The sequence below is a fragment of the Pinus tabuliformis genome, chromosome 3_1 (genome assembly GCF_031772625.1).
Source record: "Pinus tabuliformis cultivar Carrire ecotype Pingquan chromosome 3_1, CPIR1, whole genome shotgun sequence".
NCBI classification, from domain to species: Eukaryota; Viridiplantae; Streptophyta; class Pinopsida; order Pinales; family Pinaceae; genus Pinus; species Pinus tabuliformis.
This window is the reverse complement of record NC_142301.1, coordinates 324,661,407-324,687,597: the sequence shown is the minus strand read 5'-3', so window position 1 is coordinate 324,687,597 and position 26,191 is coordinate 324,661,407. Positions and strand designations below refer to the sequence as shown.

The 26,191-nt window shown below is 39.3% G+C and overlaps 1 protein-coding gene across 3 annotated transcripts in view; it reads left to right on the top strand.

The window, feature by feature from the left end:
• LOC149187085 (3'-5' exonuclease domain-containing protein / K homology domain-containing protein / KH domain-containing protein) overlaps positions 1-26,191 on the top strand; it is a 290,743-nt gene that overhangs the window by 87,549 nt on the left and 177,003 nt on the right. For all 3 annotated transcript variants that reach the window (XM_089411279.1, XM_089411278.1, XM_089411280.1), the window contains exon 2: positions 23,653-23,828. In XM_089411279.1, the coding sequence (XP_089267405.1) occupies positions 23,653-23,828 (176 nt within the window). The remainder of the gene's footprint in view (positions 1-23,652; positions 23,829-26,191) is intronic.

Sequence of the window (26,191 nt, the reverse complement as noted above, 5' to 3'; positions counted from 1 at the left end):
TACGCTGAAGGTGGCATTCCAAGAGGAATATTTGACGGAACAACTTAGTGTAATAACTCGTTGGAACCGAAACACGAAGATCTATAGGATGAGATGCTGAGAATTGATTTCCAGTTGCAGGAGAGAGTATGGTGGGCGATTTACCATTTTCCCAGCTTAAAAATGACTTTAATTAGTCATTTAATTAAAAAGGGAAAACATTAATTATGGGTAAAGGGCCAAAATTGACTTAAATAATCTAAAAGTCACTTAAGACAAATTCAAGGAGGAGCTTCTAAAATAATAATAAAATAATAAATAAAATACTTCTAGAAGTTTGGAGATCTATCGATGGAGTCTTTAAAAGGAGGAGGAGATCGTTTGGAACATCTTGGTTTTGAGTATTTGTCTTTGGTGTGGATTTGAGAATTTAGTTCTTTACTTTAGTAGCCCTAGGACGAAAACCCTTGGGTGATTCAGTGAGAGTGGGCAAGAACCCATCTCTCCACTTGGTGAATTCACTTAGAATCCATAGGTGCAATGATTAGATCAATTTATTTTGAGGCCAACTACAACACTATTGTAGATCCTTTTAAGGCCATCACCTCAGCCATTTCCAGTTTCTTGTATCGACATATTTATATTAATAAAATAAAGCTGAGATTCTCTGCATGTTTATCCTGTTTATTTTTCAGTTCCAGATTATATTTCCAGTTTTTCCATGAATTTGTGTACATTGTTTATGGAGTTGACAACTAAAGTTTTTGAAGTAATTTCCTGCTAAATTTATATTTGGAGCATTACAATATGTCTGTTACCATGACAACATTCATTCAAATTTTGAGATGTATTATTCATGCAACCCTGTCTGTTTGTTGGGTTCTTTCGATCAAATCTATCTATCAATATTTCTGTAAAGTCTACATAGGAAGTGATGTTTGCATGCCTCAACGTAACCAAACCATGGTACCACTAATCACTCACTTCTCCTTCTAGATGTAGTGTGGCGAATTGGGTAATGTCTGCTTCCAACATAGGGTTGAGCTTGAAGTAGGTGTCCAATTTTTGCACCCAAGCTTTTGCTGAACATTTAGATGATCCATCAAATGAGGGGAGGGAAAGTTTAGTTACCTTGCGTATTAGATCAGATTTAGGTTGTCCCATAGGTCTTTTTTTTTTTTTTCCCCTAGGAAAAAATCGTAATTTTATTCATAATTGATAAAATTACATTTTGTAGATGCCATAGGCATATGCAGATGGTTGATCCTGTAATAACAGGCAACAGAACAAGTAAAAAAACACTGAATAGCAAATGAATAATTCCTGTAAGGACAGGATCCAACAGAGTAACGGAAAAAGTAAATAATAAATGTTCCAGCAAGCCTATTCTTTTCTTCCCTTCTTCTTCTCCACCCGACGCCATCCTCCCGAGTCAACTGTGGGTGTAATTGTAGCTAGCTGGTTTCCCATTGTAATGCCCTTGTTTCGAATTACAGCAAACATATGAATACTCATAAAATTTGAAAACAATAATGCATAAAACTGTAATCTGCACCTACCTGAACTGCTAACTGATTTCCGATTCTGCTACTGAACTGGCGATCCCGCTGCTGGTGATGCCGTGGCTGTTTTGTCCCAATTTCGAGATGGCCAATACCACCCAACCAGACAGAGCAACCTGGTTGCTCAATCCAGAAAAGCTCTCCACAGAGGCTCTCTGTCCCTCCGTGCCCAGAACTCAGATCACTTAAAGCTCTTCCACTGATAAGTCCCTTCTCCTGGTTTCCTGCTGATGAATCTATACTTCTCTGGTTTTTTCCCCCCCTCTTCAGGTTCAGGCCTCCACTATTTATTCCCTGGCCTGGCGGTGGTCGCCCTCCCACTTGCAGCCACCGCCTCCCACGCATTGATGGCTCCCTGATCTTTCTTACTGTCCTCGGCGCTCTGTAATAAATATTTAGCTGGTTCCACCCACTTTATTAATGAACTGGTATACATATATAGATTCTTTTTAGGGTAGTTGATATTTACGATCATAACATTTCCTGTATATGTTATAACATTTTTATAACTGATACTTTTTATAACGTTTTCACTATAATGCTATAAAGTTTTATGTGATATACTTTATAACCTTTAAATTATATATGATATAAAGTTAAGTAATATATTTCATAACATTTAAATTATATATGATATAAAGTTAATTAATATATTTCATAACATTTAAATTATATATGATATAAAGTTAATTAATATATTTTATAAATTCATATTATAAGGTCTAACCATATACTTTATAAAATTTAATACATAGATATATATTTATAAAGTTTAAGGTCTAAAATTTTATTAATGGGTTGTTACATACATTCCCCCTTCTGAAAACTTCGTCCCGAAGTTAGAGCTTTTAGGTTCAAGGATTTAATGGACACGACCTTTTCTATCCAGGTCCCCAAGCTATTCAAACTCATCCTATCCTCCCTAATCTCTTCTGCTCCCATCCTATCCGTCCTCTACTAGAGTATGCCATGGCGTCAATCTTACTGACCTAACCATTCATAACACGAAGGTAACAGCGTCGGCTATACCGACCTGATTCCCAGTAGGCATCCGGCAGTCATCATCACACGTCTAGGGGAGCGTGACTCGCACAGTCCTCCCATGACTCCAGGGTTCGGAGGATAAACGGTGGGTAACACCTCCACCCCTCCAGTAAAATTAGGGCTACTACCCTACCATAGAATCACTTTGAGCTTTAACTGATCTGAGGTTCTGTCATCACGTGGCCATCTCGAAAATTGGATCAATTATCTGCAATCATAGTTTATCTGCAATCTTACACTTTCCCATGTATTTGTAAAATGTGCATCAGTATATTCGAAATAACTTATGTATTATTTACATATGATACTACAACATAACATAATTTTGTCATTTTCTATGCATGTATTCTGACTTTTCTTTAGGATGTATTCACTTCATATCTTCCATTTCAGTTGCTCATCTTTGACATGCATAAATAAAACAGATTTATATTGTTTTCAATTTCTACCAGAAGTAAAATCATTTAACGGCCTTAACTTTACTTCAACATTTATAATTTTAGTAAAATAATCACATATATTGTTTTGGTATCCATGTACCAGCAGGAATTTAAACACATATCATTTTGGTATCCACGTACCAGCAGGAATTTAAACATATATTATGCCACAAAGTTTCATGTTTATCACTAATCATTCAAATGTTTTTGGGTCTCTGACAGTGGTGAAGTAAATATACTAAACATAGTGTAAAGTTCTTCAAAATGGACATAAACTAGGGTATCTCTGACATATGTCTTCTGTATTCTCCCAAGTTGCTGATCCAGGACTATACTTGTCCCACTGGACCTTAACTTGGTCCACCAGGCGGTTCCTCAGCTGTCGAACTCTACGTTCCAGTATACGTAACGGTTCGACCGTTACGACTCCCTTGTCCGATACCTGCAATTCTTTCAACTGGATGTTATGAGATAGATCAGCTACATAATGTCTTAATACAGAAACATGAAATACATTATGAATTCTATGCAGGTGAGGTGGCAGGGCAAGACGATAGGCCACAGGTCCAACTCTTTCCACGACTTTAAACGGTCCTATAAATCAGGGTGACAACTTTGTCCCTTTTCCGAATCGAATAGTACTTTTATTTGGCTTGATGCGGACGAAGACCTGGTCCCCCACTTCATACCTCCTATCAGATCGGTGAGCATCAGCATAACTCTTTTGTCTATCCTGTGCTTCCTTTAATCGCTGTCTAATCTGTCTGACCTGCGCTTCCATTTCATGGATTAATTCTGGTCCTATTATCACTCGATCTTCTAACCTGTCCCAACTTAACGGTGTTCTGCACGGTCTGCCATATAAAGCTTCAAATGGAGGCATCCCAATCGAACTGTGGTAACTGTTGTTGTATGCGAATTCAACCAAGGGTAAATACTTTTCCCAGTGGGATTGCTGATCCATTACATACATTCGCAACATGTCTTCAAGTACTTGATTTACTCTTTCAGTTTGCCCATCAGTCTCAGGATGGTAAGCCGTGCTTAAATTTAGCTGAGTACCTAAGGCTGTCTGCATGCACGTCTAGAATCTGGAAGTGAATCGCGAATCTCTATCGGATATAATCTTCTTAGGTACTCCATGAAATCTGATAATTTCGTTTATGAATACTCGAGCCACGTCAGCAACATCATAAGTATCTCTTACCGGAATAAAAAGGCGCTTTTTGTTAATTTATCCACCACTACCAGAATGGTATTGTGTCTTTGAGAAGTAAGAGGTAGTCCAGTGATGAAATCCATAGAAATGGTCTCCCATTTAGACATAGGAATGTCGTGGGGTTGTAAGAGGCCCGCTGGGTGACAATGATCTGCCTTCACTTGCTGACATTCCATACATTTTGCAACAAATTGAGCGATATCACGCTTCATGTCTGCCCAAAAGAAGAGTTTCTTGGTATCCGCATACATTTTCCCTACTCCAGGATGAGCACAATATACTGCTTTGTGAGCTTCCTTAAGGATGGTATCTCGGAGATCTTTATCATCAGGAATGTACATCCTTCCATGGAATCGTAAGATCCCATCGCTTTCTAATTCATAACCCTCAAACTTAGATTCTTTTGCTTTAATTCCCTCGAGACTTGCCCTCACCTTTAAATACCAGTTGTCTTTTATAAGACGATCCAGTACTCGTTGTCTTAAGTCCACTTTAATGGGTATGAGAGAAAATATCCGGGGTCTCCTGCTTAAGGCATCGGCTACTACATTTTCTTTTCCCTTAATATATGATATTCCGAAGTCATATTCACTTAGGAATTCACTCCATCGCCTTTGCCTGGCATTTAAGTCTCTTTGGGTGAACAAATATTGTAGACTTTGATGGTCGCTTTTAAGTGTAAAATTTCGTCCCACCAGATAGTGTCTCCAGATCTTTAAAGCTAGCATTACAGCGGCCAATTCTAAATCGTGAGTAGCATAGAGTTCTTCATGAGGTTTTAGCTTTCAGGAAGCATAAGCTATCACTCCCTTATCCTGCATCAATACTGCACCCAGCCCTTGCTTGGATGCATCAGTACATACTGTAAAGTCCTTGCCCATATCAGGGACTCTTAGGATTGGTGCACTGGTGAGTAGTCTTTTAAGTTCAGAGAATGCTTTATTACATTCCTCGGTCCACTCATACTTAACACCTTTACGCTGAAGGGTTGTGATTGGCTTCGCGATTTTGGAGAATCCCTCCACAAATCTTCAGTAATAACCTGCTAAGCCCATAAAGCTTCGTATCTCATGTGCATTTTTCGGTATTGGCCATTCCATGATCGCTTTTACCTTCTCAGGATCTACTGAAATCCCTTCACCTGATATGATGTGACCCAAATAATGAATCTTTTCCTGAAAGAAGGAACACTAGGACAGTTTTCCATATAACTGACGTTCTCTAAGGCAGGACAATACTAACCGCAAATGCTCTTTATGCTCTTCTTCATTCTTGGAATAGATGAGAATATCATCTAAAAAGACTTGTACAAATTTATCAAGATACTGACGGAAAACACTGTTCATAAGATTCATGAATACGGCTGGCGCATTTGTTAACCCAAATGGTACCACAATAAATTCATAGTGCCCAAAACGTGTCCGGAATGCTGTCTTAGAGATATCATTTTCAGAAATCCTTAGCTGATGATACCCTGATCGAAGATCAATTTTTGAAAAGACTGAAGCTCCTTTCATTTGATCGAAAAGATCATCGATCCGCGGCATAGGGTATTGATTCTTTACTGTAGCTCGATTCAAGTCCCGATAGTCTATGCATAATCTTAAGGATCCATCTTTCTTCTTCACAAAAATTACAGGAGCGCCCCAAGGTGAGGTACTGGGCCGAATAAGCCCTATATCGAGTAGTTCCTTCAACTGGATTTGCAATTCCTAAAGTTCTGGAGCTGTCATTCTATAAGGCGTTTTAGAGATCGGTTGGGTACCTGGCTTTAATTCAATAGTGAGATCCAATTCTCTTACCGGGGGTAATCCAGGTAGTTCCTTTGGAAATACATCCGGGAACTCGGCTAACACCGGATATTGTTCTAAGGATGGTCCCTTTTCCTGGCTTACTTCATGAATTGCATAAGCCTGACAACCCTTTCTTAAACAACGCTTCACCTGCATTGCCGAAATGTAGCGCAAAGAAATTTCTCTCTTGATTCCTTGAATTTGGATTACTTCTCCCTCATCATTTAGGCCCAAAATCCTTTTTCCATAACAATCTACCCACGCTTGGTGAGCTTCCAGCCAGTCCATACCTATGATAAGATCATACGTCCCTAGGGCTGTGACATAGACTTTTAGTTTAGTCGAACAGACCCCTAGGTCAATTTTGCATTGATCCACACTCAAGCCCACGGTTTGGAGTTCTCCTGAGGCCATTTCCACTTGGTGGAAATCATTTTGTCTACGAGCTGCCAACCCACATTTGTTTAATGCATATGACGAAATGAAACTATCTGTGGCACCAGTATCAAATAAGATTTTGAGTTTCACACCATTGATAATACCTGAAGATTCCACTACAGTGGATTGATGGGCTGCTTGGTCGTGGTTGACTACTGCATGAATTCTATGATTACTTCGCTTGGCTGATACCGGCTCCCTCCCAGTGCTTTGCAATATGTCCGATGACGCTTCTGGGCAGTTACGCTGGAAATGCGGCCCCCCACATCCCCAACAATTGAGCTGCGCTGATCCTCTTGAATTGAGGTGTGAGTTTCTAGAGAACGAGCCGCGTCCTCCCATGCTGGTTCCTCTCGCACCCCTTCCTCTACCGGTAGTCCCTCGCGATGCCCATGGTCTGGTGTTGGACGATTCCGCAGCTATAGTGTTTACAGCCATGGGAACTCTTGTCCCCATACTTGGGGTAAACCTGTTACCGTAAGGTGGCCTCGAGCTACCTCCTCTGAAAAAGTTCCGAGAAGCCTTCCCTGGAAGTCCTGATTGTAAAGGCCCTGCTGGCCCTATATCCTTTTTGATTCCAAGGTGTTCTTCTGCATAACGGCTACATTCGACTGCCTCGGCTACCGATGATGGTTTCCACATACTTACCAAGGCTCTGATGCGAGGGTTTAACCCAAATATGAAGCGTTCAGCTTGACGTTCATCAGAGTCTAAGTAGGGAATGTATTTTACTAGCTCCATAAACCTTATTTCGTACTCTTCCACCGTTTTACTTCCCTGAATTAGTGTATGAAAGGCTCTGGCTTGCTGCTGTTGAAAGTATGGAGGTAAATACTTCGCGCGGAACCTTTCCTCAAACAGATCCCAAGGAACGTTGTCTGATGTAAGGTGTAGCTGCTTTTCCAGGTTTCCCCACCAAATCAGGGCACTTTCCTTTAGTTGAAACACGGCAATTTTTGTTTTTGCTGAAGGCGAATATTCTCTTAACCTAAAGCACCGGTTCATCCCTTCCAACCATGCCTCAGCGCGTTCACCAGCTCGACCTCCCGAAAATTCTGGGAGTCTAATTTTCTGAAGCTCTCTAGAGATGTCTTCTCTCGATCCTCTGGGCTCCAAATTATGTGGTTCCGCTGAACTGGTGGCTACATGCTGAAATTCCTCTTTGTTTTTAGCCTTAGCTGATTCCTTTAATGTCTCCAATAAGGCCTCCAAAGAGTTCATTATCACAGTCAACTCTGGCATTGGAGCATTTGATGTTGACGGTTGCCTTGGCGGTGACGAGGGTGAGGGGGATGGCGATGGCGACGGTGGCGGCATTAATGGTGATGATGCTGCCTGGTCACGTCGTCGTCGCTCATACGTCTTTACCATAGTAATGGTCCCTGAACACAAATAAAATGTATATATAATAAAAAAAAAATTTGAGGCGGATAATCGAATTTTAACACACCAATTTCTTTGCAACTTCACATTTAAAAACGGGTATAGTTTTGCTATTTTTTACCCGCTAGGCGGATCTTACTGGTACCGAGGTCAAGGAGGGTGGTCACGCGACCTCCTTGTCCTAATGCAGGGTTTTCTAAAAATGAATAATGCAGAAGTGTATGGTTATTAGCCCCTAAGGTAAGACATCCAAAGTTTATTTACCTAATAACATCCCCAAAACGAAAATGTTAGCTTTTCGTTTACAATGTACATCGGTAACATAACTGTCATACCTCAACCTGACTATAACATTTAAGGGGGTCATCTGTATCCATACCCCGAATAAATTACAAGGATATGGATTAAATCTTTAGCTTGAATGATTACCAGCATTGACAACTTTGGCAATAAATTGCAAGCAGTTTGCTATTGGTTCTAACATGTTGGTGCCTCCACTGATTGGAGCATGTATTAGCAAATTTGAAATTCCAAAAGTCAGAAGTAATCAACTCAGAAGTAGTTCTCCCTTCAGGTGATGGAAGTGTGCTAACTTATTGGTTTCCTGCCATGACAAAAACCTAAGGGCAGAATGTCACACCCTTATACAGGTGAGCACTGATTTTAATGCTTGCACAGATCAACACTACAGTTGCTCTGGGCAGAGGAATTTGAGGCACTTTTATAGCACATTAAAATATATATTATTTCACAACAGTTTGATATATTAATATTGAACACCTAATGTGTGATATGAGCTGGCCACGGATTAAAACATGAACCACTATTATAACATATAGTTTTTATCTTTTCTGAGAATAAAATGTACTGATGCATGCTTACATTAATGGCTACCATTATGCATACTCAATTTAATTGCTAAACTTAATTTATTTAAGTATATGGCATTCATCCAGAATGATAACCGTCTATTTTAAGATTCCTCTAAATTTAAATTGGCTAAAAGCAGGCTTAGAGATGAAATTTAGTTTTTCAAAGACTATTTTGGCCAAAATCGGCCTGAGTTGGCATCCACACATTGAAAAATCTCAGTCTTGAATCTTAATGTACTGTATATTTTTACAAATACCACTGGAGAAATCTGCTGTTGGTGCTTTAGAACCAGCTATCAAATGAAATGCTGAATACCATTAGTATTTATTTTACCGTTGTTATTGTCTTTATTCTTATCGTTGCCTCCCTTGCTAATCAGGGATATCTCGACCCCTCTTGCAATTAATATTACTAACAATTTTTTTTTTTTTGTTTTCAATCTGACTTTTCTATCTTCATGTAATAGCAGTTATTGTTTAACTGTGATTTAATATTACTACATATTTGCTATTTAATATATTTGGGCGAGGCTTCCAATATCGTGTTTGCTGTTGTCTACTGTGATTTCCCCTATAATTTTGTTGGGCACCCCAACATTGAGCCTCAGTACAGCATACTAAAACGGTAAAATGGCCTTTTTAAAATACCCCTTTCAAAAGAAAACAATAAAGATAGTTGGAATGTAAACATTCTGCAATATGAAGGTTTCCTGTCAATACTAGTAGATTCAATTGACAACGAAAAACCTCTGAAGTACTGAGAGATTTTTAAAGGTAAAGATGCCTGAAATGATGCTTTTGTATGCTTATTAGCTGACTGAGATTTATTAAAATGATGGTAGTGACAAAACTATATAGTAGAAACTACTACTAAACGGAGTCTAGGTTATGATGCAGAAATGTTAAAGCTTTAAGCTGCTTTAAATTTGTAAAATCCCAAGTTAAAGAAAATCATATCTATCCATACGATTTGGGTCTGAATTTTCTGTTAAGTTTCAACTTATTTCCATATGTATGTTCCATATATAGTATATACACATTGCCAGTGTAGAGTAAATATAATACAGGAAAAAATCACTATAGGCGTGCAGAGAATTGCCAAAAGGCATCAGTCCTATAAAACTGACTAGCAAAACGGCACCTCCAGCAGAAATGAATATCCACCGTATCCTTCAAAAATGCTTCGAACTGATAACTTATAAAACCATAAGTGCAGAGCCCAAGCAATCAGCACAAGTAAAAGCAAGTGCATGGTCATTCTGTTGAGATTTTAAGAAAATCCCGGCAGAGAAAAGGGGGGTATTTTGCTTGCGGTTGCACAATCCATCAGAAACAAAAGCTATTAATGAGAATGTCAAATATGTCATGTATAATATTTAGGGAGAACTAAGATGTCTGAACACTGCGTGCAAAAGAAACAAAGCTAGAAACATATTAAAAAAGAATCATATATCAATGCAATATTGTAAAGCTACCAAGAAGGAGAAGTCAAATCATCAAAGAAGCTGGGATTACCGAGAGAAAATGGAAACAGATAGAAGAAATTCAATCGGCAATGAGGACAGAAATGAAAGACAAGAAAGAAAGTGAAAGAAATAAAGACCATATAACGAATAACAAGCCAATGCTCCGAGAAACGAGAATATTCATGGCCAAATATTTAACTGCAGATGATGTCCTATCAAAGCACAAGTCGAGACTCAAAACACTGACTGGAAATATTTTTTTTTTTGAATTTGAATCTCATTTTAGGCTTCTACTTTAGGGGACCGGGATATTCACTCTGATTTAGTAAAATCGACCCACTCGAAGTAAATATGCGGCCACAGCAAGGATATCGAATGTAACATAAACTCGAGCATGGCCAATATGACTGTAATCATAAGCCGTAACTCCGCAAACGCACATGCTCAGGCCAGAGGTTCTGAAAGAAAATGAGATCCAGAATGCGGTGGCCCTTGGTTTTCCCGAAAATGAATGGAGGAAATGACGTATTATCGGTATGGATTTGACTCTCTTTATTGGGTGAGATGCTCCCAGATTTATTTCAACTGTATGTATATGTTGCGAGCCGCCTAAATAGGATGTGCACTAGGCATATAAGACGGAGCAAGGTGTTTCCGTGGGGACTCCGCCACCATCGGAAATCTCTGGCTTCCGCTGCGCGTAAATCCCCTGCGGCTTTTATCCACGTAGAGGATGAAATGCATTATCGTTCATTTAAATTGGTCTATCCCTATTTTTAAAATTTGGATTTTCATTGTCTTTCAATAACCAAGTGCAAAATTTCACCAAAATCCTCTACGTCTCATCGCGGAGGTGTTCCTGGATTTAAATGTGATTGGAAAAGAGACCCTAGAGACCCGGTCAGGTTCGGTCTCGTTATTTACTTGCCGGCCTGGCTTTCGATCTCAGGGTAATTGCTTGAAGGTTCTCTGATTGTTTATTGAGGTAGACCGAACCTCTTGAGATAGTCGCAGGCCTTGAGGCAGAGTTAGAAGGGGATTCTTGAGCGACTAGAAGGCGGAATCAGCAGCAGAATTAAATTACAGCGTACAGGAGCGTAGGGTTGGGAGGTCCCGAAGGTTTGAACAGGGCTCTGATACCATGTGTAATGCCCTTGTTTCGAATTACAGCAAACATATGAATACTCATAAAATTTGAAAACAATAATGCATAAAACTGTAATCTGCACCTACCTGAACTGCTAACTGATTTCCGATTCTGCTACTGAACTGGCGATCCCGCTGCTGGTGATGCCGTGGCTGTTTTGTCCCAATTTCGAGATGGCCAATACCACCCAACCAGACAGAGCAACCTGGTTGCTCAATCCAGAAAAGCTCTCCACAGAGGCTCTCTGTCCCTCCGTGCCCAGAACTCAGATCACTTAAAGCTCTTCCACTGATAAGTCCCTTCTCCTGGTTTCCTGCTGATGAATCTATACTTCTCTGGTTTTTTTCCCCCCCTCTTCAGGTTCAGGCCTCCACTATTTATTCCCTGGCCTGGCGGTGGCCGCCCTCCCACTTGCAGCCACCGCCTCCCACGCATTGATGGCTCCCTGATCTTTCTTACTGTCCTCGGCGCTCTGTAATAAATATTTAGCTGGTTCCACGCACTTTATTAATGAACTGGTATACATATATAGATTCTTTTTAGGGTAGTTGATATTTACGATCATAACATTTCCTGTATATGTTATAACATTTTTATAACTGATACTTTTTATAACGTTTTCACTATAATGCTATAAAGTTTTATGTGATATACTTTATAACCTTTAAATTATATATGATATAAAGTTAAGTAATATATTTCATAACATTTAAATTATATATGATATAAAGTTAATTAATATATTTCATAACATTTAAATTATATATGATATAAAGTTAATTAATATATTTTATAAATTCATATTATAAGGTCTAACCATATACTTTATAAAATTTAATACATAGATATATATTTATAAAGTTTAAGGTCTAAAATTTTATTAATGGGTTGTTACACCCATGGTGTTCATTTGGTGTTCTTTGTCTGATTCTGAGCCCTTTGAGCTATGGGTTCTCTTTATGCCACTTACTTCCATTTGCAACTCTTGATGTAGATCTGTAATGATCAGCCCCGTATGAGTAGAAATGTTATTCGCTTCCTGAGTTTGTTTCCGTCCCATTTGAGGTTCTGGTTCCATCTGGTTCTCTGTAGGTTCCTCCTTGATGTCGTCTTCTTCCAATGGTTTTGTGTGTTGCCAGCCTTTGGGCTTTTTTTGTTGTTTCTATAGTTTTCCTAGGGTCCTTTCGAGCTGATGGGCAATCATATTGAAGATGCCCTGTCTGCATACAGTTCCTGCATCGGAATGCTGTGTTTTCGTAGTCAAGCTGCTGTATCCATTGGGTATTGTTGAAGTTTAGCGTGATGTGGTCAGGTAGCCCCTGACTCAAATCCACTTCTACGCATATTCTGGCGAATGTAAAGATTCCCCTGATTGCTCTGTCCTCATCCATTTTTAGGAATTTCCCTAGAGAATTCCCAATGGCGATTAATACTTTATGATGCCAGAAATGCAGTGGGAGCTCGTGTAGCCTCACCCATACAGGCATGGTTGAGACTATCATTGTAGTAGCATCAAAATCCGAGAACCAGGGGGTTGTGAAGAGGCCAGCACTGCCCCAGAACCAAGGTCCTTGTTTGATAATACTGTCTCTTTCCTGTTCTGTATCAAATCTAACTATGAAAAACCCTTTAGGGCAGAGGTAAATTTCACAGTTAGGTGTCCATGTTGAGTGAATCCATTGATGCAGGGCATCTGTTTTTGGCCAGAAGCCATTGAATCTACATATGACTGCAGTATTTGATAAATCAGTGTATAGGTTAATTACCTCTGGCATAGATACTTGAAGAGTTGGTGATTCTGGCTTTTGTTCGACGATGTAGGGTCCTGGCAATTCTGTTGTTGGTGCTGCTTTGTTTCCCATTTTTTCTCCCTTTCCTTTTACTGCATCTCGAAAGGAACCTGTATTTTTAGAGCTGATTCCAGAACTTCCGCCACGCAGTCGGAGGGTTAGATTAATGGTTGAATCATTAGCTATGCCATAATGCTGCAGGGTTTTGTTGTCTTGCAAACTGTACCCTGAGTAGATGAGGTTTTGTAATCGTTCTGGGATTCCATGGCGGCCCTGTATTTCCTTTTTTAACTCATGGATGCTTGTTGCCTTCCTGAGCCGCATGCAATAGTGTTTTCCTTCAATCAATTTGATGAAGATCTGTATCAGATCTGCATCTGTATGGTTTAGATCGGTGCTGTGGAGCCTTTGTTGAGCCAGATCTGTACCCCTGCGCGGTGGATCGCTCCTATGGAACCCTGTCTTTGCGAGATCTGGTCGGTTGGGGGGCGTGTCGATCTGTATGGCATTTGTTGTAGTAGCCGTTCCCAATCTGGGTGTTTTGTCTTGTGTAGATCTGATTGGAGGCGAGTTGAAACCCCTGTAAGGAGGTCGATCTAACTTCAGGTGCCGATCTGCCATGAAGGATTTGTTCTTTGGCCCGCCGCGAAGCCGACTCCATCTCTGCGCAGTTGATTTCGGCAGTCCTTCATTCGATTTCCTATGCGGGACAGCTGCTTTCGCGCCCCCAACCTCTGCCTTCACCATGGCTGCATCGAAACATCGAAAGCAGAGTAAGATATATCCCAAATCCGTCCTGAGCGAAATGTCCTGGGCCGAGAAAGGAAGGGATATCTCTAGGCTCTGTTGTGTCTGCTTCGATTCATTGTATTCCTGCCCGATGGAAGATCCGGGCCAAAACAATTGGGAATTATCAAGAACAACAAAACAATACCTGAGCAAGGATAGATTTACCGTAGGGTAATTTTTGTTTGGTTGGATGCAGTACCAAATCCTTGACCGTGCGCCTGATTCGATGAGCCTAGCTATCGATCTCCTAAGGGGACTGCGCATTGTTTCACTGGTGCCCCCTTCTCTGTTCTGTGGTGCGATGGCGGCGCAGATCTTTCCGAAAACCCTAGCCATCGTTTCAGATTCGAGCCGCAGAGAGCTACAAAAACACCTTGATGCAAAACAGATTCAGTAAAAGCCCCCATAGGTCTTTTTTTGTATATGATGTTATTGTATTTTTGGAAAGTCATGGCTGCTCGAGTGTTCTCTTCTAGTGCTGCATATTCCCGAAAGTATTTGTCAAAGAGTCTATTCGGCTCAACTACTTCTTCGGTTGTCGTGGCTTGATTATTTGTAAATTGAGAAAGTAACGATCTGTAACTTCTTTTGCTGGTTGCCCTAGTGTTAGTGTGTACAGTACGACCGGGGTTATGGCTACCGCTTCCTTGAGTGGTGGTTTTGTTGTTGCCAACAATGTTTGGATTTCCTATGAGTTGAGCCATTAGCTGAGTGAATTGTTACTATCCTTGAGCTAATACTCAGACTAGTTTTTGTTGCCCCTGAATCAACTGATGTCCTTGCATCAATATGCCAGTTCTTCGCAATTAATAAGTAATTATTTGGTTTTTAGCAATTAATAAGTGGAATGAATACACGACCAGATTCCTAACTCATAAAAATATAGCGGAAGCAAAATTACTCGATCTAAATCACGCACATAAACAAATTTCTGCCCAATCACCAGTTCTTCTTTAACAAATTAATCAAAGAACTTACTTGGGCTCCCGTACTAGGGATAATGGCCCAACTGAGAACATATAATACTAATCACCAGTGTCATTGCACTCTCTTTGACCTAGCACACGCTCACTCAGAAGCCTCTCTCAATCTTGTGCTATTGTTGTTATATGTCTTAGCACCTAACATTAGGCTCAATTTATAACTTTCCTAAGTTAAGATTGACGGCCAAAATTAGCTCGTCAAGTTAACTGAAGATAAGTGACATTACTTTAGTTAACTATCCTATCTTTAGCTTTCTCTACTTTAACTTAAGTACAAGTCATAAATTTAGCTTTCCTTACATGCATATTTCATGCATGTCATACAAGACATCAACATGTGTGCAACTCACCTGCACACTTTGCATGTCGAATGTAAGCTCCTAACGAGGCAAATCAAGGTCCTTCTAGTCAAGACACAAGACAAGAAGTATTTTTCGAGGTACAAAACCCAACACTCCCTCTTAGTGAGGGATGTACTTCTGGAAGAATCTCCTCCACCTGAATTTGTCTTCAAACCCTCTAACCTGAAGCCTGTCTTGCTACTTGACCTGAAACCTGATCTGAGAACCTGTCACATCCAACCATGCTTCAAGGATTTTACTTTTGAGCATCCATCAATGTCGTATCATACTAGCTGAGGTTCCTGACAGTATCTGAAGAATCACTCTTCCTTGCCACCTGCTCCCTCTTGGCAATTGACACTGATCCTGTATCCAAGATCCTCTCAGATATACCCACAGGTTGTCCCAACAATTTGTATGACTGCCCCTGTCTGATGCCAAGCATCACAACTGCATCCAAGGTCCCTCCCTCTGAATATAGAAGCACCTATCCATCTCAGAACAAAACTCTATATCCAACATCCTCCAAGGCTGATACTGAGAGCATGTGTACCATCAACCCTGGAATAAACAACATCCCTGTCACCTCTAGAAATCCTCCTGACTCAAGTTGGAATTTAACACATCCATGTCGCTTCATTGCATGCGTGGTGCTAGCTTCGCAACTCACATTGCAGTTTGAGCTTGTCTCTAAAAGACTGTGGAACACTGGCCTCATCCTCGTCATGTGACTAGACACTCTACTGTCCACTAGCCATAACCTGCTGCCCTCACACACAATAGTACTATTGTCAGAAACACAGGTAAGTCGAGAAAATTCCTTCTCGAATTTCTCCATAAAGTCATCAACCTCAGTTGATGTTGATGCAACCCCCTGATCCTCCTCCTTGTGTGGACACTGGCTCACATAGTGACTAGTCTTTTGACACACAAAGCACTTCACTTTGCTCATGTCCTTCATGGAAGCAGATCCCCCATTTTCCTTTACTTTACCTTTTCCCTTTCCAGCTGTTAGTTTCCTATAGTCATAGTAGTCAGAAAACAAGTTTTATCTTTCAAGTTTATTTGGAAAATGTGGAAAGGTTTGCTATGATATTGTAGAAGATCAAGCTATGGGTCTTAGTTTAGAATAAAATTTTCATTATTCAATGTAATTATGTCAAAGTGTGTGAAAAGTCATGAAAATAGTCATTGATGTCTTGAGAGGTTGAGTTAAGTGGGTCTAGGGTCAAGTTTCATCAAAAGATCATGAGTGAGGTCATGTTGTTATGTCTTATCATCATTGGCACAAAGTCAGTTAGAGTGTCAAATTGCAATTAGTCATGACATCACATTGGTACAACAATTTGGAGGATAGCGTTGCGCTTTTGCCAAGTGTTGCGCATTCATCATTCAAGTTCAAAGTTGCAATCATCACCCTTGAAGCCCACATTTAGCCACCTTGGGAGTTCAAATGCATGGTTAACCTCAAGAAATTCCACAGAGCCTTCATTTTTTCCATCGGAAGTTTGCTATATGGTGATTGGAGGTCGCTGTGCAAAAGAGGTAGGGTAGGCGCTACACTTTTGGTTGTAGGTGGAGGTTTGAGAGATGGAAGGTTTGCTTAATGAAAAGAGCTTTCTAAGGAGGAAGTTGATGATGTATAGGCCATTTCACACGTGTAATAGTAATCAATAAACTCAGGGAGTGACCGGAGCTACATCAACCATGGATTCGCTGTGCTTCTCTGTTGCGCTTTTACTAAGGCATCAAATTCTGATGAGGAATCAGGATTTTTGCCACTTTTGTCCAAGTAGGAGGTTTTTGTGAATATCGGGATCAACTCCAAATCATTTTGCTTAGTCGGAAGATCAGTGTTTGGTTAAGTCATGAAGATGGAAGTGCGCTGCGCTTTTGTTGCAAGAAGAAAGTTTGGGGTTTGAAGGTTTGTGTTCGGCCTAGAAGTTTTCTTATGGGTTTGAAACATTGTATGGACGATCCCATGCCATTCTAGTACCCTCAGCGTGTCAGATGATGGCCAGAGATAGTATAAGCTTGGAGCGCTACGCTTCTGCACTGTGCTTTCACACGGTCACCGTATTTTCACCATATCTCTTAAACCCTGTACCTATTTGCCATGAAACTTTTACAGTAGATGCATGGGGGTGAGATGAATAAGCTCACTTAATTTCAGGTCAAAATGCTTCACGATTTTCGAGAAACAAGCCACCGTAATCTACAACCATTTTTGGATTTTCTTGAGATCTGTGAGTCAGTGTTGGCTCAAAATTGGTGTGGAGAAGGGTTATAATGATATTAACTTTCTGTCAAAAAATCAGCTCAATCCGGCTTACTGTTTAGGAGCAAAAAATATCAGTCGCTGCACTTCTATTCTGTGTTTTTGCTAAACTAGGAGGTTGTGCAATGTCGTTGCTGCGCTTCCACACAGTGATCATCTTGTCCGAGTTATTCAAGTCAAAACCTCTTGTAATTTGTTTTTATGATTATGGTAAATATTATGAGGCATCCTAGGACTCATAGGCTCGATTTGGACTGAGAATTTAATGTAAATATGCTTGGAAAGGATTAGTTAAACAATCCTTTTTTTTAGAAAGCAGTGTTATTCTCATTGCATTAGGTAGAAACAAAAAATCATAATGAGGAATTCAACGCCTAGAGGTGGGAACATATTTGTTTTAGCCTATTTATGATGTAATTGAGATCAAGCTAAGGGTTGGACAAGTTTGAGAAGAAGAGACTTTGCGTGCATCATATTTTTTGAATATTTTTCCAGTGAATGAACAAGACAGAGGCGTGACTTTGAAGGAATTTCTGTGTCAACTCTTGATGGTGATGTGCTTTCTTATTTTGTAAGTTTGTTTCATGTTATTTCCACATCTTGAATGTATGTCTTCAAGTTTGGCTTAAACCAAGATTTGTCTCAGAATTCATTTTAATAATGCTCTGCATTAGTTTACCAAATAGTCTATGTTTTCTTCTCAAATCAACATTTAGAATTCATCCCATACTTTGATGCTCTATACGTTGTTTTCCCCATTCTTCCACTCACCTTCTTACAATGAATTAATTTGTTCACGCTAGCAAGACTGCTTACCTTGCCCTTGTAGAAGACCCCTCATCTCTTCATCCTATTACTGGAAAAAATAATCAACTTGACATGACTCTGTGCCCAATGGATCTGTCTTCCTTCCTGCCAGCAAACCTTTAAAATTTATTCCCCTCTGAGCACCATACCTAGCTTACGATCTAATTGATTGAAGATTTGAAGAGAGAGCCCTCTTTGAAGCTGGAAGGGCTAGATTCCAACTTCTAAGCGGTTTGTGGTTACCTCTGAATTTCTCTCCTCAAGCTAGGGAAAATTACAGAGAGCTAACACCAGCAAGAGCGAAATTCTCCTCCTTATCCTTTCCATCATGTTGGCTTGCAGTTTTGGAACGTCTCCTTGTCTCCTCTTGTATGAAGTCATCTCACAATCTATTCGAACTGGACAGATTCTCCTATGCAACAATCCCATCCACGAAGGCATCCCACTTCGGAGGAAAGCCACTCATGGCTGATCTGACCAACTCTTCACTATATATAGTTTCCCCACTGTTGCCAAATCATCCCTGATTTGAGTGATCTTGGTTAGATATGATGAAATTGTGTCAGTTTCATACATCTTGGCATTTCTTAGTTTCTCTTTTAACACCATCTTCTTGTTTTGCTTTGTACCATGGTACAACTTGGTTAAGGATGCCAACATCTCATAGGCATACTTCTTCCTCGTGACATGAGTATCCAGGATTATTCTCTTGGCCTTCATGTTCTTCTTATTAAACTTGGCCAACTAAGTAGGATCTGCAGGTGACAAGAATTGGGACAACCTTCTCCACGATGTCCCACAACTCCTCCTCCTCAAATAACATAACAATTTGCTCCTTCCATGGGCTAAAATTTCATGCACTGTCCAACCTGTCATGATAACGTAGCCCAGTAGCCATCTTTGTCAAACTGACCAACAACTAACTTTTCACTTTCTGCACGCTGCACAGACTTGTTGCATGCTGCTCAAACCTGCTGCATAAGTATAGTATATATTTTTTTTAATTTTAATTGTGGCCCTTTGCTGCCACCACCAATGAACACACTTTGTCTTTATTGTTGAATTGGTGAGTCGACTGTCCACTACAGCCCCAACCCTTTGTCCAATCCAACTTCGTTTGCTGCCGCATTGTTCCCTTCCTCTACTCACTGCAACTCCCTGCTGCAGTTTTACACCATGATGACACCTGTAGATGGTGGTGGCTAACTCGACAGCTTTGACCCCATTCCCCGCACTTCCCTGCTCATGGCTGGACTAACAACGACTGTTTATTCTACGCCCTTGCTATATTTGTTTTGGTGACTGCTTTGCCAATCGGCCCTCCGCTAACGCAATTGTTATTTGTCGGTTGGTCGCTTCTAGCGGCTCACATTCTCCACAACCGTTGGCTCGTGCATACCTTTTTGGCTGCTCACTCCTAGTATCTACTCAATGACCAGACCCTGGACCCTTGCCAACTTGGTTCACTATTGGCTTGGTTTCTCATGCCTCTGGCTTGGTATCAGTCTTTGCTTCCTTGGTTACTTGTTCCAATTGCTGGCGTTCGTAGCCACGCTAATTCTGTGCAGTAACTTTCCCGATGTTGTCTGATCCTACTCGATCTCCGCAACTCGATCCACCTCGATCTCCCGTAGTCGGCTTGTTAGTGACCCAGTTTGTTGTTGTTCTCTGCCTACGTTGATTGGTGGTGTTGGTTAGCCAGTGGCTGTGGCGGCTTGCTGGCTGCCTGGTGGTGGCTGTCCCATGCGACTGCTACTGACGGCTGGTGGGTTGTCGACCACCAAACTAGTTTTTATTTTATATTGTTGTTGTTGTTGTTTTTTTTTTAATTTTTAATTTAATTTAATTTATTTATTTTTAAATTGGCCCTCCTTTTTTTACGTATCTTTTTCTCTTAGCACGAAAAAATATAATTGCCTCGACACTTTTAAAAAAAATGCTCTCGCGGCCTGAAATTTTTTGTTTGTTTGTTTGTTCGTATGATCCGAGCCAACTTGGCTCTACCGATCTCATATGAACTTGACTTCTTGCGATTCCCATATCAATTTAGAGTTTCGGCTTTGATACCATGTTAGACTTTCAGAACCCAACACCTAGTATTCAGTTCCCGACAATTAATAAGCAGACTGAATGCATGGCCAAATTCCTACCTCATAAAAATATAGCGGAAGCAAAATTACTCGATTTGAATCACACACGAACAAATTTCTGCCTAATTACCAGTTCTTAATTAATAAATTAATCACAAAACTTACTTTGGCTCTTGTACCAGGGATAATGGCCCTACTGAGAAAATACAATACTAAGCACCAGCCTCAATGCACTCTCTCGGAACTAGCAAGCTCACTGAGAAGCCTCTTTCAATGTTGGGCTACTGTTGTTATGTTTCTTAGCATCTCACATTAGGCTCAAGTTATAACTTTCCTAAGCTAAGATTGATGGCCAAAATTAGCTCATCAAGTTAACTGAAGATAAGTGACATTACTTTAGTTAACTATCCTATCTTTAGGTCTCTCTACTTTAACTGAAGTACAAGTCATAAATTTAGCTTGCCTTACATGCACATCTCATGCATGTCACATGTAACACATCAACATGTGCGCAACTCACTTTCACACTCTGCATGTCGATGCAAGCTCCTAAAAAGGCAAATCAAGGTCCTTCTAGTCAAGACACAAGACTAAAAGTACCTTCCGAGCTACAAAGCTCAACATAAAGTCTCAAAAAGGCAAACTGGATAAGGCACGTTTAACAAAGACATGTTTTAAGTGAAGTGTTCAACTTGCATGGATAAGAGGAATCTTTTTATGCAGAATATATCTTCGGAAGGGAGCGCTCAACTCTACATGAAGAATAAATAAGATAATTTTCAAAAAAAGCATTATGGATAGACAAAAGATAAGATGTTTTAATCTGAGAATATCTTCTTAAGTGGGTTGATGCTTTCCCTGCCGAAATAATAAATGTCTTGAAAACAATTTAACTTATGTTCAAAGAAAAGGAAAACACAACCGTGAATCATACATGGAAACCTGATGCCACAGGGAACCTTGCACTTGGTAAAATTAGCAATGATGTCAAAAAATTGCAAAAATATCATCCGAATGTAGAACAATTGAAACCTTAGATTTAGTATCAGTACTTGACATGTATGAACCTATTAAAAATAGTAGTTGCTAAAATAGCAATGCTTTCCTAGAAAAAAGGAAAATTGAAAATGAAGCTCTGTTACTCAAAATTAGATACATGTACAATACTTTGTTATACGTAAGGTTGTCTGATACAAACACTGGTAAATATAGAAAATTCATCAAATGAGCTCAAGTACCAAAATATATTCCATGGCAACACTTACTAAAACTAGTAACAGCTAAAAATAGGCACTGCTACAAATAGAGAATATTACAAATAGACAATTATGCATTGAAATTCATTTGCAATCAAGACATCATCTCGTCACTCCACACACCATCATGAGATGAGCTTGCATCTAATGGAAACTAACATGCAACCGTGAAAACCATCCTGAATATCTCTGAAATAAGATTATTAGATTTGTATGACACTAAGGAGCAAGAATATGCCATCAAATTCAACATGCGAATACTGTCTCCATTTGTTAAAATTAGTAGTCCCTAGAAATTTCATGCATGTAGATAGGAATTTTCATATGCAACTCAAAGTCTTGTTGGCAATTTTGCATGGACCAAAATTCATAATTGAAGTATAAAATTTTGGTTGGAAGGGATGCATGCATTTGTCTAAAAATAACAATATTGGAAAATGGCATGGAAGTAGCCAAATTGATACTCCATGCGAAGTTGTTGATGCATTGATGAACTTCGTCCATAGAAATGTACCTTGAACTGATTTATCACAAAATTATCTGAGTAGTCATTGCCACTGCCAATTGATGAATGCAAGTGCTGATGTCGAAGGTGGCGCTGAGATTCTAAAGCATGCAATCGTAGGTGCTAATAGGCCCCCCACTCTAGATGGTGTGTTTGGATCTACGTGAAGTCTTGGGAGACTTTGATAGAATAGTTACATTGTTGTAGTAGCTTTGCTAAAAACAAGTTTGAGCTTTTCTAGATAGTCAAGTCGAAAAGTGGATTGTAGCATGATTCTTCCTAGGTAATGATGAAGCATCACTTATAAGGAGTAAATAAATACCTTATGGATATAGAATGTAGAAAATTTTGTAAATTAGGCCTAATTGTCTGTCCTTCTCCTTCTACATGTAACTTGTTGTATCTCGATCTTTTCTAAAGTAGAGAGGTCTACTATAAGCTTTGTGCTTCACTTTTTTAATTCCTGCTAATCAGATATTGCAAATGGAATTGTTTTAGCTAGCTCAACAACCTCCCTCAATAACATTCTCGAGTTGCATCATCCTTCTGGAATAACAGAACATGTACTTCAATTCAATATACTCTAGAATCTTGGAGATCCGCAAGCTAAAGATGGGAGTGAAAAATTGCAGATTCAAATAGTAGTAGAATGAAATGATGTTTTATATGGCCTTGGATATAATTAGCTGTGTTAAAAGACCGTCATAGTTGTTAAGGGCTTTAAAATTAGCAATATCATACTTGTCGAGTTTGTCAAATATATGTGACTAAAATTGACCATGCAAAACTATGCAAAAACACATTATTGCTTGATTAACTTGCGTTTTATGTTATGGGAATATCATAAAACAAATATTAAATGCTAATGTATATAGTAGATTCTGCCAAGCTTGGATGAATTTACAAAAAATATTTTTTATCAAATGCATTATCAGCTTTTTAGTAAAAAAATCAGAAAGAGACGCTACCATTTTTTAGTGAGGGATCATATTTTATTTTATTCCAAAGTGTCATGTTGTTTTTGATGACTTGTAATTTTTCTCCTACTTGTAAAATTATTTCTCCCATGGACAATTAATTTTTATGTTTCTTTAGTTCATAGAAATTGTTCAGGATGTTTAAATGAAATGACTAAAGAATTTTTGAATATTCCATTGAGCTCCTCATGGTGCTAAATACACTTTAATGTACTAAAAGGATATCCTTTGCATTCTATAAATATTTTAAAATGCCTTCTCTAATTTGGCCATGTTATATAGATTTTGCTACCTACTAATGGTAAATGCTATGCTTGTTATGCTGTCTTTTTCAAATGTTGCATTTGAATACCTTGATTTGCAGATGATTTCATGTTCAAGTCATCATTTAAAAGATTGTGTGCTTTTCTAATATATGAGAATAAGTTTCTTTTACTTGATTAGGATAGTTGTGACATTCAAGTGAATGACATAAAAGGTATTGTAATCACAGAGCATGATATGGAAGAATTGAAGGTTCATTTGCCACTGGTACCTATACATGTTGTCACAGAAGCATCACAACTTCCATGTGCATTTCTTGAACCTTCTCCTGAAAGGCAACTTGTGATCGGCTTTGATTGTGAGGGTGTTGACCTAGCCCGATATGGTCGTCTTTGTATCATGCAGGTGACATAAGATCTCATTTGAAGATGATGGCTTTATTTGTTCAGTAATTTGGGGGTATTATTTATTTGGGAGCAAAATAAATCTTTGTTTGTGTAGCTAGGACAAAGATGTATTTGAGTTTAATATTCAATTTTGATCTTTGATCTTACATTGCAAATAGTTAGATAGTGGATAGTATGTTTACCAACTGGAAATTTCTAATTGTGTATGTTTTTGTATGATGTTAAAGCTTAATTCCATTATTAAAGCTCCTTGTAATGAAGGTTTTTTAATGAACCTAATCATGGACATATTTACATAGTGTGTAGGTGTATGGTTCTTGAAGTTTGAACAAATCGTCTAATGTCTTAGTGATAAACAACATAAGTATAAGCACATTATTTGTTAGGATTATTGTCATTTATTGTGTTAGTAATTACTAATTATATATGGTTCATTACAAGAGGTATTGCATATTTTTTTCTTTTAATTATAACTTGGTTATGCTTCATTGCACTAACCCATTCATTTTAGTTCGCCCATCACTACCATTGTTAACTCTTGTTTCTCTCATAGTGATTCTATTGTTTCATCCATTACATTCCTTGGAATATATCAATAACAATAAGATAAGGAGCAAAAAATCAATTATTCCTTTTTATAAAATTATGAATATTCGTAGTTTATCAAAAAACCTTGCTATGACCTTACTCCTACAAGTTTCATTACAAGGAAATGATTAGATTTTACATTTTTCGAAAATAAATGTTAATTCAATGTAACTAACATACATAATTTCACAAAATCCTAGGAGTTCCTGCCCCAAAATTTGTAGGTATTCCATATGTGAAATTAAAAATCCTAGATGCAACCTAGATGATGACTCCAATTCCTTGTCATATTTTCTTAGAACTTGTTGAACCTCCTTCAGTTACATGATGCCAATGTTAGAGTTTGTAGCTCAGGCAGATACTTTTGCGTAGGTCTAGGTGTTCCTGTGATAGCAGAAGGGCCAAGAACGCAAGACCAAGATGGTCAGAGGGTTGAGATAGCCATTGGAGATCCAAGTGAGAAACTTGGAGTGAAGGTCAAGTAGAGACCTTGAGGGCCAAGAAGGCCTTCGATCTTGAGTCAAAAGGAGTCAGACTTCAGAGGGGAGTGCGTAGGCTCATGAGGGAGTTAGTCTTCAGAGGGAAACAAGAGACTTAGAGGAGGCAGTAGCTCAGATGAAGACAACCTTCAAGTTTAAGAATTTATGGTACAAGATGGCCATGTAGGAAGCCTAGGAGCGGGAGGCTTCTTGGAGCAGGGTGTCTTCATGTTAAAATTGGCAACTAGGGCCAAACTCCATGTGCGTCTTCTTATTCATGGCAGTTGATATTTTTCTTGGATTCCTCTCAGTGAGAGGTGTAGGATTGATCTAAAGATCATCCGATTCTGACATGTATTCATGGACATATGAATTTATTTGTGTTATGTGACAATTCGTCAAGGTCGGCCAACAACCAAATTACCCCCACTTGTCCTCCACGTTTTACTATAAATAGAGGTGGCCTTCAAGTCATTTTGACACACACTCTTGTGATCTCTCTCTTCATTCTGTTTTGGGTTTAGATGAAGGAGAGATCTAGAGGGAGTGCCCTAGGCTCTACGCTGCCCTAATGAAGAAGCCCTAACGCAGTCAATAAAGAAGCCTTAATGTAGTCTTGGAGGAGTCTTACAAGCAGCCATGAAAGAGTCTAATACGCTGGCCTAATGATGCCCTAATCTAATATGCAGTCATGAAGGCTAACGCTATCATGGAAGGATGCCCTAGACTCTAACACAGTCATGGAAGAAGCCCTAACACAGTCAGGGAAGAAGGCTTTCATAACACAACAAGGAAGTGACCTAAATGCAGGTCTAATGCCATTGTTCTAGAGTGCCCTAGACGCAGTAATGGGAAGTCAAACATTGTCCTAGGTGAAGACATCTAGATGCAGAGAAAGGAGGGTCATGTTATGCCCTAGCTGCAGAGAATAGAGGGACTGATGTAGCCCTATACATGCTGTTGAATGACTGTATAAAGAAGGTCTAATAAGCTATGGAAGACAGGCCTTAAACGTTGGTCTATATGCAACAAAAGGAGACGTGACTATGCAGCTAGGAGATGTCATAATCTGCATTCAAATGAGGGTTCTATGCAGCAAGAAGAAGGATCCTTATACGTGTTGATTTGGGGTAGCATCGGATGTGCTCTAGCCTTGAAAATTGGTGGAGAGGCTAAAGCACATGAGATCTCCAAGACCCAGAAATGGTTTGGGCAGTTTCTAACTGGGGTGGGAGATATTAAAATAATTAATATTTTTAATGGAGTTCCTAAGTCTAAACTTAGGAAAAATAAA